General features: G+C 36.9%; 1 protein-coding gene across 1 annotated transcript in view; it reads left to right on the forward strand.

Moving 5' to 3' along the window:
• Positions 1 to 15111, forward strand: part of ADAM10 (ADAM metallopeptidase domain 10) — a 42181-nt gene that overhangs the window by 16298 nt on the left and 10772 nt on the right. The window contains exons 3-6 of the mRNA XM_063169586.1: positions 3653 to 3771; positions 4960 to 5118; positions 11998 to 12101; positions 13963 to 14112. Of these exons, the coding sequence (XP_063025656.1) occupies positions 3653 to 3771; positions 4960 to 5118; positions 11998 to 12101; positions 13963 to 14112 (532 nt within the window). The remainder of the gene's footprint in view (positions 1 to 3652; positions 3772 to 4959; positions 5119 to 11997; positions 12102 to 13962; positions 14113 to 15111) is intronic.

The raw sequence follows: 15111 nt of genomic DNA on the forward strand, positions 1-15111 counted from the left end.
ATATAAGATGTAGTTTATTATCAAAGCAGATGATATAATTTTATATGTATGTAAAGTTTTTGCCAAAATTTGGTCTACAACCAAGTGGGCAGCCATACAGCAAGTAATATCAGTTTTCAGATCTGTGGAAAACAGAAGCAGTAACAAATAAGCAAGGTCAAAACTTGGTCTTCATTGATTTAATTCTGTTCTAGAGATTGCTACTGCTGGGAAGTGTCTTCTGTAAGGTACAAAGTGTGTAAATAAGAGGCATTATTTTTCTGAAATTAGTTAATCTTCTGCCTGGTGTGTTTCTAGGCTAAAGAATAGCTTAGCTTGCACTAAGAATTTGGTACATGCTGTAGAAATTGTAATTGTCAAAAGGCTTATTTGTAGCTTCTTGTTTCTTCCATTGTGGCTAATTTAGAAACCATCTTCAGTAATTGTACAGACAGATTCATTTAACTTCCTCAGAGTCTCCTGTCCTCAGAACAATCATGAAGTTACTGGGTTTAAGCCAGGGTAGAAATTATGTTTGAAGTTTGGTGATGTGCTAAAGTTGTTAATTATTGGAAGTAGAGATTAATAGATGTTTGTTTACTCCTCCACCCTCCTCGGCCCATTTCCTTCCCACTGTCCCAAGTTGTCTTTTCCCTGCTTTGGTGGGGGAGAAGTAAAGGAGTATTTGTCAGTTTTTCATTATTAAGAAGGTGAACAGTTTGTACAGATTATCCTGTTCTCATCAAGCATGTTTGAATGACTAAGACCTGTTTAAAAATAGCTGAGAGATGATCAGGTTATCTAATAGTTTAACTAAGTTAAGAAATCAAATAGAGAATTGCTAGTGTGAAGCACAGCTGAGTTTGTATTTGTAATAGTTCTCTAATCCTGCATATAGAGCTCATTTTATTAAGAGATAATCAGCGGCATGGGTTAGAATCTTTAGTGTTTGTTATGTAGCAATGTGGAAAGCAAGGAGAGGGTAAAAATTAAAGGAGAATAAACAGAGATTTCCTAAATTTTAAACTGACACTTTTAATTTGCTACATAAAAATTTAACAGTCCATTTTGAAGTGAAATACAGGTAATATTGATGGAAGGGTATCCCACAGAAGGAACAACCATTCCCAGCTTCATTAAACTCTCTCTTTCCCCCCAAAAGAGCCCTGGATATGCAGGCAAAGCCCAAGACCGGCCCTAAATCCTGGCCAGGTGGCCACCAAGAGTAGTCCATGGCTGCACACCATTGTCCTGCTGGTCTGTAAGGGTGAGAGCAGCAGCTCAGGATTCCCTGGGTGCCTGCACAAATCAGACCAAGGGCTCACCCATCTGTGGTTTTGGGGTTACACTAATTGTTAAATTACCAGCTGTCAGGCTGAGATCAAGTCCTGGGTTTTTTCCCTCACTTTGCCAGTATAGATGTGAGTTAATACTTCAGAAGTCCTGCATTCTTTTGCACTGTGTATTTCAAAGCAATATGAAATTGCTGATGCAGTTGAGTGTTAGAGACAACTTCTCCTCGGTTTTATTTGCAACATACATGAATACAACCAGAAAAATGTAATCTTAAAGAAATGGTGTATACACTTCTGAAAGCAAAGTACTATATAGGGTGAGGGTTTTTACCCAAAAAACTTTGATGAGGAAAGGTAAGAAGTCTTCTATCAAATACTAGAGAAGGGAGGAGAGATTCTAATGGGTCCCAGATCACTTGCCATTTAACTTCAGTTCAAATGCACTGAGTCTGACCCATCCTTGAGTGTGGCAACTCAGTCACAGGGAAAGCTCAGACTAAAATGGAGCTTAAATCTGTGTAACACCCTGAGCAGTGTATTGCATCCAAAGTGAGTACAACTTTTTCAAGTATTTAAATGAAGTTGGTCATATTCTTATCAGTGTTGGTTTTCATTTCTTTCTACCTGTTCATTTTTAACTTCTGCTCAGGAAAGCCACATAAAGTGGGTGCAAGTCTCTGCACTGCCCACCACCCCACCCTCAAAAAAATTATTGGGTAATCTTGTGGCATTCAGTCCCAGGTGTCTGAGTTTCTTGTTCATATTATTTCCTCTTCCTCATGAACCTCTGGGTTGCCAAAGGACTGTTGTGGCAGAGGTAGTAAAAAGATGAAGAGCACTAATTCTTATTTCTTGTCTCAGTGATGCTAGTATCCAGGTGCACAGTGGCCTGTTTCTTCCTTTGTAACAGGAGGATCTTCCTCATAAAATCCATCTCTGCTGAGCTGTGGTAGGAGCACTGCTGGGCTTGGCACAAAGCCTGAGTCTCAGGGATTGCAGAAGTTTAACCTTCCCCATCCACCAGCCACATCTCAGTTTCATAACCTCGTAGTAGATACCTGTGACGCATTGCCAGAGCAGAGTACTTGCTTTGAAGCTTTATTAACACTGTGGCAATAATAATAAATGTAGTTTGATTGTGAAATGCTGTTTGCATTACAGAGTAGTCAACATGAGTCACTGCAGCCCTTCCCAGGCTCCAAGTGTAGGCAAGACTTTTTTTGATCTTGAAGTTTGCATCTTAATGTTTCAAAATACTTATAACTATGGTGTCATATTTAATGTGCAGGTGGAAACTGAAGATGCACTTTGTGTATGCTTCACTCATTAGTAAAAAGTAACTAGATTTAATCAGCTTTACACTATGGCTCTTAATTGCCTGGGTCATTTTGTTGGTTGCATACTTGGATACTAAATTTCACTGTGAAGGTCAGCTCTGCTGGGCATGGTTACTCGACTTACCAGAGTTACTTTTTGTGTAACAAATTGGTGACATAACTATTATATTCCTTCAATTTCTTCATTGTGCAGAGAAGGAAAATAAAGGAAGAAAATCAAGACTAAAATTGGAATGGCTGAAGTTTCAATAACTTCGTGATCTGTATTTGCACAAATGTTTGTACAAAATTTAATAGAATACCAAATGAAATTCTAAACAAGCTAATGGTTGTCACAGGTATGAATTCATATAGTGTCAGGTATTTTAAAACACTCTAGTTACGTTGCTTGAATGCAACTGCTGTTGTCATACAAAGAAGCTGTTTAATATAAAGATTGGCAGTAGGATTTGCATTAAAGTATGTAGGATTGTAACTGACCCAATCATTTAATGAACAGAGCTGTTTCTGTAATTGTTCGTGTAACTCTAACAGTTTGAGTATATTTATTAGATGTTGTTGACCATCTTGTTTTTTGAGTTTCAGTTGAAACATTGATTAACTCACCTATATTTCATTTAAGTTATTTAAATCTTAGGTGTCATCAATAAAAGTAAAATAAGTAAAAGCTATTATTATCTGTTCTGCTTCAAAGTGCTGTGAAGTAAAATAGTTGCATTTTTCCTAAACTACTCGAGTGTCTTCTGAAAGACTGGGAACTAGTGTGTAGTCCAAGTCAGCACTTTACAATTAAGTGTTTAAGTGTAATGTGTTTTCTGGCTTAAATCTTTAAACTTAGCTACTTATATAGAAAGCAGGTAAAGAATCTTGCTTTAAAAATCCTTCTAGGCTCAGATCTAAATCAGTAAAAGTATTTTCTACAAATACATTTTACAAGGTCTGCAGATTGTTTGCACAAAAATGTCCTTTTGAAGTACTTTATTTAGTGCTCTTGTAGCTGAAGCTCAAAGCCAATTTACTATCTTGTTTTATTCATTTTAGACAATTCAACCTTCGAATGAAGAGAGATACATCTCTTTTTAGTGATGACTTTAAAGTAGAAATATCGAACCAAGTCATTGATTATGATACCTCCCACATTTACACTGGACACATTTATGGTAAGTATAGCACTTTAAAATGGATGAAAGTGCAGCAATTTTAAACAGGAATTTTCTAATGTGGAGAAAATTAGTATCAGTATTATTAGATTATTGTTAAACTTTAATAGTGCATCTATCATATTTGTGCTCCCATCTGCTTTTATAGGAGTCACACTTAAATGAGTATTTTATCTAATAATTTTCATACTCATAAAACTTGAATTTCAAATCTGTTTATAAACATACTCTTCACAGAAGTCTGATGCATTAAAAAAAGGATAGAAAAGTTGTATATATTGAAGAAAAAAGAAATCAGGTGCCATTTTTAGTTTAAAGGAGGAAAAGGAATATAGAGTTACTATCACTAAGGGTAATATATCTGATTTTAGTGAATACAAAGGATAAAATTGATTAAAAATTAAGAAGAATTACAGAATTAAAAGCAGATGGAAAGAAGAAATGGACTAAGATTTACTCTGCCCCTCTTTGTACTGTTTGTTTGGTTTTCCTGAAGATATTCCAAAGCCATGGTCTGCAGTCTTGAAGTGAGCATTTTCAGCTTTGAAAAGTAAAAACACAGGGCTTCATATGCATCTAGGCAGACCAACTTGCCACTTATTTTGAGTAGGACAGAAGGCTTTTTGATAGTGTGATTCTGAATTTTCCTCAATGGGGGAGTGTATAAGTATTGTTTTTGCAGAGTAATCTTTCATCCTTTATAAGGGAAGGGCTGCTGCATGTTGTAGCAGTCAGTGATTAAACTTTGACAGTTGTACTTTCCCTCATTGTAACTGTTTCAAATACAAATTCATTCTATGCAGATTTAAACCTAGCTACAGTTTTAAGAGGATTATGCTTGAAGAGAACAATAGATGTCTTGAATATAGGGAAGTCCTTCTTTGAAAGTTTTCAAAGTTCTGTATATGCTCTGTTTTATTGTTTATTATTGCTAATTGTATGAAGGGATGTGTAAGGACAGGATTTGACTGTAGAATTACATGCTGTGTAGGTACCAGCTTTAAAACACAGAGTTGAATTCTGCCTTATATGGTTTATAAACATTTCATTTATGCACCTGACTGGGAAGCTTCTGAACTTAGTGACTGTGATTTTGCTGTAACTGTTTATCTTAGTGATGGATAATCTTAGTCTTACAAAGAATTTTTGAAGGGTATAAAAAAGCTAATACACTTTGTCCCTTAACAGGTGAGCAGGGAAGTTTCACTCATGGGTCTGTTATTGATGGAAAATTTGAAGGATTCATCCAGACTCACAGTGGGACCTTTTATATTGAGCCAGCAGAGAGATACATAAAGGACAGAAACCTACCATTCCACTCTGTCATTTATCATGAAGATGATATCAGTGAGTACTTCCATTTTGTGCTACAGATGAAATACTTTTTTTATTAAATGTCAAAACCTGTATGCCATTTGTAAGCATCAAATGAGACTTTGGCTTGTGTATGACACTGTAAATCATGCTGTCCTCAAGTGATTCATATACAGTTAAGGTGTGAGAGAGATTTATGGCAAACCAAACTCAGCCTTTATTCTGCCATTTTAAGAAATCCTTAGCAGTCAGGCTTTAGTGGGCAGGCAGTACATTTCCTACCCCATGGATACATGTTTGTTTGAAACACCTTCTTAAAAAGATCTATACTGATTGCTCTTCCATGTGATCTGGAATAAAATAAAAGATAATTAAAGTTCAAGTCACTCAATGATGACATACATCTCATGAGGGTGACATTAGTGTGAAATAAAAGCTTCCCCTGCCTGTGTCTCTCACATGTGCATTCAGAGAGCTCTTAAGAAAAGGTGGTGGCACCCAGTATGTCCCATTTTACACAATAGCTGATGGAAGGGTACAGAGAATTTAATTTGACAAGTATAGCCCCAGAAATCTGGCTTCAGTTTCAAACGCTCAGAAGGATGAAAAAGTACCATGAAATACTTCTGTGTCTTCAGAACTGATCCACCAGAGTTCTCCTGCACTTTACCTGCCTGTTTATGTATGTTCAGTCTTCAGATATAATACAAATCAGTTTTGTTTGATGCTTAAGCTATATTGAACCTCAAAAGTACTGCAATAAAGTTGTGATTCCAAGTTTGAATCCTTCAAGGATCAAGGAGGTATCAAAGGTAAATGTTAGCAGAGTCAGTTTAAGACTTAACTTTTGGTTATTGAAGCTAACAAAGTGTCTTTCCAGCTAACTTCAGGATGTCAGTCTTGCTTAAAAATCAATTTAAACCATAACTTCATTTAAAAATATGTCCCATCAGACCACTGTGCAAACCCTAGAAGACTTGGGTTTGAAATCTCATTTGGAATTGGGTGAGGAAGCTTGGATTAGGTCACTAGAAATTACTTGAACCACTCTGTTAATGATATATGTATAAACCATTTTCATAGTATGTCATAATGATACTACATTGTGAAAAGAAGTGTCAAAGAATAGGAAGTTAGATGAGGAAAATTTCTGATTGTGATTTGACTTTGATTATTATAATTTTCTCAGTGCTGTAAACCAGTGAAAAAAACAGGGTTATTCCATATTGGTCTCCTTGATTACTTCTCTTGTGTGAATGCAGTGAAGAGAAATGATCTTTCTCCACTAAAAACTCAGCAAATTTGGGTGGGATTTTTGTATTTTCTTTCAGTGGCAGTATGTGTGCTGTCTCTGAGTATATTAAAATTGCTGTGAGCTGGCAAATATGTTTGTCATTCCTGTTATCTCATTCTGTAAATATGATTACAAACCCAAAAGCAAATAGAATTTCCATAATTTTAAAGAGCTTGTGAACGAAAGCATTTACGGATTTGTGAACAGTATTTGTTTTCTGACTAAGTGTATATTTTCCTGGTGCTTACAAGACTCATGCTTAAGAATAATTTTATGGGATAACATTCCATATTTTTGATTCTCATAGAGAAGCTGCAGCATGAGCTACATTTTCATCTCTGCAGAGCATTGTTGGTCAGTTCAGCTGGGGGAATCAGTTCAAAGGGGAGAGGGCAATTTTAGTTTTCCCTCTTAGCTGCAGTTGGAGTATTACTGGCTTTACTGCTGTAGCAGGAAAGTAGTGAGGGAAAAGTAATAAAAAGTTACAAAAGTTACAAGTCTGGTGTGGAACTGTAAGATACATCTTTCATAACATTTCTGTGAATAATTCACACATACTTCTAAGTTTTGTGTTGCATCTTACGGGTCTTATGAGCAGCTCACTGCTTGATAGTGAAATGTTGGACTTCCACTTATGTAGGACTTTGTGTAAATAAGTCACTGTCAGCTTCATAAAGGATTTTATTAACTAACTCTGTTGTTGAAAAGAGGGGGAGGAGGAAAGTGAGCAACATAAGGCAGTGATGTGCCCAGTTTTCAAAGGTTGAGACAAGTAAGAAGATTCTCATGTCCCAGTTCCTTATGCTGTAAATAGTGAGTGACTAAAAATACTCTTCACTGTTATTGAATACTGACAGAAATAGAACTGTGCCTTAAAGAAGCAGATAAATTGATTTTATGAAAGTTACTATTGCTGTTTTGTAGGAGTGAGCTCTGTTGGAAGAGCAAATGGATTGCTTTGGGAGCTGGAGAAAGTTATGTTGAAATTGGTTCTTACTAATGTCTTATAAAGTGAATGGGAGCAGGGTATGCTGGGATGTTTTTAATTATTCAGGTATGGGAATGGTTTACTTCATTTTTCCTCTTAAATCTAGTGCATCAAAACCATCAATTAGAAACAAAATCAGATTGTCAGAGGGGAGGGTCTAAATCTATTCTGGTGAGGCACATGAAAGCAGCACTACAGTATGGCTTCCAAGTCACCAAGTGAGTGAACATTGCTGCTTGCTCAGCAGGGTTGAAAATAGCCCATCCTGGAGCAGAGTCTAAGCAGCACTATTTAAAAACACATCACTCCTCTTGGCTGCTGCCAGGGCAGTCTGATGTGCCTGTGTTCTGATTGTATAGAATCACTTCAGTCATTAGGATCATAGATGCCTCTAGGATTTCTGTTGTCTGAAATATCTGGAGTATACAACTGCTTCTGTCTCTTTCTGAAGAGTGCTTGGGAAGCTAAATTACTCTTGTCTTTCATGAGACCTATTTTTGCATTGAACTGCAGCTCCAAAAAGCTCCACCAACTCAGAAAAGCTAAGCTTTGTAGTAGATTTGTCAATTTGTTGTTACTGCTCTAATCTAAAGCTAGCTCTCATGAAACAGAGTCAAACTGTCCCACTATCTTATGTAGGACAAAAGAAACAAAAATGGTCACATTTCTGACTTGGAGAGACTGAGGGAAAAAGTCATCTTTGCTTTAATTTGGGTATTTTTTTGCTCACCCATGTTTCAGCCTTTTGAAACAATATGCTTTTAGTGCTTTTCAGAAACCACAATGCAACATATGATTAGCATCTCAATGAGTTCTTTTTCAGTAGTTAAACAAAAGTTGTTTTGTAAATGGGGATTATATTGTCAACTTTATAAGGCAGCTTTTGTCTGTTACAGTGGATCTGGTGACCAGTGGAAGGCAGCCTTCTATTCATGACTTGAAACACAAGTTGAATGATTTTAGTTTCTAAACCAGCCTTGATCAAACTGTTTTATAATTTACAGTTAGAAAGATGCAAATTGCTGTTTACATTGAGATATTTAGGAAACATTTCTTTAAGGATGAGGATATATTTACTTTATTAAAATCATATTTGCTTAAAGTGTATCCCTGAGTTCATACTGTAAAATAGAAAATCATTATTTCTTCAGATCAACAGTATACAGGAAAATCCTCTTCAGACCTTCCAGAAAATTAACATGGTCACTTGGAAGGGGCATACAACTAAGAACAGAAAGTGAAGTGTAATTTTGCAAAGCCCTATCTGCCGAATAAGGCTGACCATTGCAAACTGTGTTATTAATGAGAACCTGGTTTCTTTTTCATCACATTGTGATGACAGTTGTCATGGGAGCACAGCATCACAGAGTGCTGCAAATGAAATCTGTAATAAGGATATTTTTTTTTTGTGTCTGCTTATATTTGAGTTTTATTCTGCCATTATGGCTTTTGCAAGTATTGGGCACATTTCTATGGCTGTTAAAGAATTGGGTTTTCATCATTTGTTATGGAAGTTTGATGTCATCCTTGCCCAAGATGCCTAAATTCAGTAATTATTAAGTGGTTAACCTAAATGCTTAACAGGTCATACTATTAACTCATAATTAGAAGAAGAACCAAATTTTCAGGAATGTGTTTGTGGAAGGTAGGTAGTGCAAAAGGAAAAAAATCTTATTTTGAGCATCTGGAGTATATATCATTAAAAATCATCTGCCATCTAGTTAGAATAAGACATTGTAGTCAGAAGGTATGAAATAACAAGATTTTGCAGGTGGTTTTTAGATTCATTATTTTTTTTTACTCTTTATTATTTCTTAACATTCTGCCATGATGTACAGAACCTGAAAGTGGACAGTACTGGAAAAGAAAAAATTGGCAAATTTTTTGCCTAATAATTTCTTCTAGTTAGAAGATTGAACCTGTTATTAACTTCTACAGTAGCTCTGTTGGAAAATGTTCCTGTTTTCTCAACTCTGCATTCAGTGTAAGCAATCATTTAATGGTGAAAGCAGGATTTTTCCTTTTCACTTCTCAGGGTTGTGGTAGGGATGGGCTAAGAAGCTCTCAATCCCAAAGAGCTGGCAGAGGGCTGCACAGAGAGCTGGCACATCTCAGAGCATTGAAAAGCTTCTCAACAGCATGGACAGGCTTGTGTCTTGTGGGTCAAAACTGGCCAAGTCATCTGGCACCATGCAGTTCTTGCTTAGCTTCAGGTATTTAAAACTGGAACTGCTGCAGGGGATGGTGGAAATAGGAAGTCTCAAAAGATGACAAGGGAATGGTGCCTTCACAGTTTGGAGGTAGTTGAGCATTTAGCAAATAAAAACTTCATATGCAGCTTTCCCTGGAAGTTAGAAATGGTTCCAAAGTGAACTATCCTGTATTACCTGTCTCTGTGATTAGTAGGGTGGATTCAAATCTGCCTCTGGGGGATTTGTCTTTTCCAGCACATGCAAAATCTTGGCAATTGCTATTACAGACTGTTTTGTGTTCATTTTTTTGTAATTTTAACCGTCATGGCTTTAAAGTGATTTTTACTAGATTATTACTTTTGAAGTGAGAAATATTTGAATTGCAGGCAGTCAGTATAAAAAATGTGTTAAGGGATTTCCTAACATCTTTGGGAAACAAGATAGAAAGAAAAGAGAGATCATTTTGTGTAATAAGCTGAGAGCATTTATTTCCAGTCCTGTTCTGACAGTTGTCATAATGCTTCAGAGTGGGGCTCCTGCAGGAGTTTCTTTCAGGGTACAGTGGTTTTCTGCAGGGGCAGTGTGTGGGGGAAAGGCAGGATGGGCCATTGCTATTACCCCCCCAGGGGGGTAACCTGCTCTTGTTGCAGAGATAAACTCTTGGTGCTGTGCAGTCAGGTCCTAGGTGATGAAAATTTACATTAGAATAAATAGAGTAGAATTTTTTATACTATAGAGGGAGGAAAAAAGGGTGGTGGAGATGGAGAAGGGAAGGATCATATCTACAGTCCTTTGCTCATAGCTCCAATTTAATGATATTAAACAGGATCCCCAAAAGTAGAAGGTGACTCCAAAAGTGGTGCTTTTTGTTTAATAGTGGTTGTAGCCAAATCAGCATTCCACTACCATGCTGGAGCAAATTGTGTGAGGTGACTTGCAGTAAGAGCATATTTTTCTCTCCATTCTTCTGACTGTGCTAGGGCTAATTGTGCTGGGAGAATGTGATGAGATAGCAGTTCAAAAATGGTATTTGTGTGGTGGTGGAAACTGAAATGAGGGAAACCAATATGTAGAAAGTCGTGAAATAAATTTACAAGGTAAGCTGTATATTGAAATAGTTTAGTAGGATCTTGCAGTATGACTGTAAGAAACCAAGTCAAAGATAAATAGAGACAGCTGTCAGATGAAACCATACAGAGCCTACACTCTAAGGGAGCACATCTGCTGTGCTCCAGCTACTGCCAAGCCTTGACTCCACAGCCCAGACTAGAGCTAGCCCAGGGCAAAATCACCTGAAATGCATAGAATGTGGGCATCAGGTCCTTGGTGCCCAGGCTTTACAATTCTACTCTTCATATATATGTTCTATTTACTCTGTGAATTCGGATTTCTACTCTTTAAAAAATAAATACCCCCCATACCAAACAGAAATAAAAAGACAAATGAATCAACCAAAAAAATCCCAAAACACAACAAACCTTGGTAAAGTTTGTAGATTTCTGACAAAAGTGACACTCTGAGATGGTGCTAAAACTGGTTTGCCCTACAGAAACTGACTTGTTAATTATTCAGATCTGTATTCCATTATTTCTTACTTGGGCACCAATTTATGATGGGGTTGAATCTGCAAAGAAATCAAAGGGAGAAGTATTCAGTATTTCTCATCTCCAGAGGAAGCTTCTGCAAATACAGGTTACAAATCTGCAGTAGGTACTGTCAGTAAAAGCTGAGCGCGTGTGTCTGAAACACATTCCCTTGTGCAGTGAGATCTGCACTGGCAACTGTTGCAAGAGTCGGCCTTGATAAACAGGTGATTGTGGAATATTCTCACTAGTTTGGATCTCCAGCTTGTTTAACTAACATCTAGTGGTTAACTAAACCATGGTTCTATCCATTAGCATTTCCCTTCTTATGTCTTGGTAGTTAAGTAGCATAAAGTGAAAACTTCCAAAAAATCAGTGGAAGATGAATAAAATAATAAAATCCTGTTAGAATGTTGGCAAGTTTTTTTTTAATTTGTTTACCAAATAGCATAAAAACCTTTTCTCTTACCCAAGCAGTCTTTAGTATACTTGATATCTAATAACTTTCCATTGTGATGTTATATTTTGAAGGCTGCTTTTAGCTGAAGTAAGTTGGTACAGATGTGTAAATAAAAGCTCTTGTTCTTATGATAGGCACTGCTCATAATATTTTCTTGTGCTGCCTGAGACAATAATGTTAAGAAGCAAATGTCAGTTTTGTTCTGTTTGTAAAACTAAGAATGTCTTAGTAGAAGTGTTTAATTAAAAAAAGCTGCATAGACCTTGCATCTTTTTATGCTTCCCTCAAACCACATGCACAGTATTGGACACCAGCTGAGTAAGTTGCACTGATGCAGCCATATTTTGGACTTGTACTTGGAATTTGAAAACTCAACCTGGGCTTCCTCTTTTTAGAATATCCACATAAATATGGACCACAAGGAGGTTGTGCAGATCATTCAGTATTTGAAAGAATGCAGAAGTACCAGATGACTGGTATAGAAGAACCAACAACAGAGGTACAACAAAGGCTAATGAATTATGTTAATTAGTACTTAGTGTGATAACTTCCTATTTCTTGTATGTTGTCTCTTTTACTTTTGGTGAGCTATCATCCCTCCACATTGTGAGACACTTAAATTATTGCTGGAGGTTTCTTTTCAACATAATTTTTCTAAATTCTTTTTCTCATTGCTTCTGTAGCCCAGATGTGCTACTTACAGTCTTAATGAATCCTAAGTGATCTCAAATTTTTCAACAGTTAGAATTTCAGATGGATGTGGAAATCAAGCTTGAAATGAGGAATATACTTGATTGCAATTGAGAAGGAAGAGTTTCAAGATCCCTTGATCTCCAAGTAATACATTGGTTCTAAAGAGTAATAACTTCTAGATTTTCTAGTTATGGTAATAAAACACACTTGGGATATCTGAGTGCTTTCAGTGGAAAATTAAGTGATGTTGGTGGGAGGGTCTTCCTAACAAACCCTGTAAGCTTGTGGGGATTACAGGACATTACAGGTTGGCTGCTGTGAGAGGTAAGTGTCCTGTGGCAGGAACCTATGTACCTGAGTGGAGTCCCACAGGGGGTCTGCACTCAGGTTTACACCACATGTCACAAAATACTTTTTTTCCAACAGCGGGTTACTGAGTTTCTTTTAGACTTTGTTGTGTTCTGAGCTGTACCAATTCTTGGCATAATTTTGTGGTGTCAGCTAAATATATACCCAGAAAGTGATGCAATAGGTTAAATAGCGTCAGCAACTTAGTTTATTTATGTTGTGACTCTAGAAATTATCAACATTAATGCCCTTTTCAGCATTGGTAACAATAGCATGCTTTCCCAGAAATGTGCTTGTAAAACTTCATGGAGAGGGAGAGAGAGGGGCCAGCAGGCGGTGAGTGCTGTAGGGCCAGGGTGCTGCTGCTGCCTTGAGAGAGGCTGCCTGGAACTGAGGCCAGACAGTGTTACAGGAATGAAGCAGGGATTTGCTAAAAGGCCTTTAAAGGGTACACCTTGGGCAGTACAAGAGCTGGGCTGTAGCTCTACCCAAGATGGACTCTGAGTCATGAGTTTTCACACTTTTATAAGTCCATTTCCATACTGGGGTTAATTGTCCAGTTACCGCTTCAAGTTATGAAGTCCCATCCTCTCAGTTTGCTCTCCACAATTTGGTGTTGTTTGCACTTTTTGGGCCCAAAGCTGCAATGCTGTCCCTGGTTCTCAAGGTTTTGTCTCACTGAACTGTGAAGAGAACTTGCTAGCACTTTTTATGAATTCAGAGTTACATACTAATGCAGTACAGAATCTGGAAAATAGGAAAACTAAAACTTAAGGCATCACTACCAGATACCAGTCTGCCTAACCAGTGTTCCTTTAGCTTCTTGTTCAGTGCCCCATTTGTTCCATGCTGAAGTGCTTAAACATTTCTGTTTGCTGAGGTAGCTGACTAAGGTAATAACAGTTTGAAATAACTGGTGTTAGGGAAGGTACAGTTAAGTACCTACAGTTAAGTACAGTTAAGTTAATCACCAGTGCTGATTTTTTTCCTAACGTACTGTTTGTTTATCTTAGAAAAGTATTATAAAGAAGAAAAATTCCAAAGATCACATGAATAAAAAACATCTATGTAACATTGACTGCTTTTTGTAAAATAAAATGAAGCGCAGAGAGAGCTTTTGCTAAGATTACATTCAAAGTATTTGAAAACTAAACATAATGTACTTAATTCAAGATTCATCAAACTTTACAAGTTAAAGAAAAAGAATGAAAATCTATTTGTATTAGTGGAGTATGTTTAGAACCACTGTTACTTTTAGGTAATCTAGTGCAGCATGTGAAACTACAAAATTAATGTGTTTCTTCCCTGTGCATATGTAGAAGCCTGTTGAGGAGCCTAAGAAGGATGATCCACAGCTTTCAAGAAAAAAGCGTGCCACTCAGGCTGAAAAAAACACGTGCCAGCTGTATATCCAGACTGATCATTTATTCTACAAGCATTATGGAACCAGAGAAGCTGTGATTGCACAGGTATTTCCAACCCCTCTGTTTTAAATTGCCTGCTTTTTCTTTGGGTAGTCCTGATAAATTTTAATGTAGCTTATCTTTTTGCTTATTTACTTTCTAATGGCTTGTTTCCTTTGTTAAAGTGGTCTTGACATAATTGAAACAGCATTTTTTATTTTGCTAAAAAGATGCTGTTTCTGTGACAAAAGTACTGGGCACTTGTGCCTCTTTAATGGCAGCTGTGATTTGTTTAGCACCTCTGAGCAGGACTTGCAGTCTGAGTGTTCTCAGTTCTTACTCAGAAAAAGAATATTTCCTGAGGAGTTATGTCCTGTTTGACAGCCTGCCAAGCCTCTGTTTTAACACTTGCATAGGATTCCCTTTGAAATTCTAGCTCAAAACACTGTGAGCTAATAATGCTGAGATCTATTCCTGTAGTATCTAATAGAGTGGATGGTAAAAAAAGCAGTGGCAGCTAAAGGCAGATGCTTTTCATTTGCCAATATACTTTTAACTGAGAAAAGGGTTGATATTATTTGCTAAAAATAATCTAGCATTTTAACATACTTCTACTGAAGTCTGAAGTTTCACTGCCACTTGCAGATCTGAATTTTACTATTTATCACACTGTATGTAGGCAATTCAAGTAGTATTTTTCAAAGCTCTGAAGTCACCTTTTAGTCACCTTTAGCTTTTTAGTGAGTTAGCATTTCTGTGTGCTCTTAGAAAAGGTAAATGATTAGTTTTTCCACATTTGTGTTCTACTAGAAATGAAAGACTAAATCTGTAACAAGTAAATTTTTTTCCTGAAAAAGAAATACAGTGCTTTGAATACAATTTAAATACAGTGCTGTCTTACCAAAGCAGTGAATAAAGGAGTATCACAGCCAGCTATCTGAAAGTGGATAGAATTGTGTTAATAAAAATCAAATGGCAAAATCCTTTGGTGGTATCTGGCATGGTGATGATGCAGGTAGTGATTTATTTCCATTGCGGGCCCTGATTTAATTCAAAAGGCCTCAT

Source organism: Melospiza melodia, chromosome 15 (genome assembly GCF_035770615.1).
Source record: "Melospiza melodia melodia isolate bMelMel2 chromosome 15, bMelMel2.pri, whole genome shotgun sequence".
Lineage (NCBI taxonomy): Eukaryota > Metazoa > Chordata > Aves > Passeriformes > Passerellidae > Melospiza > Melospiza melodia.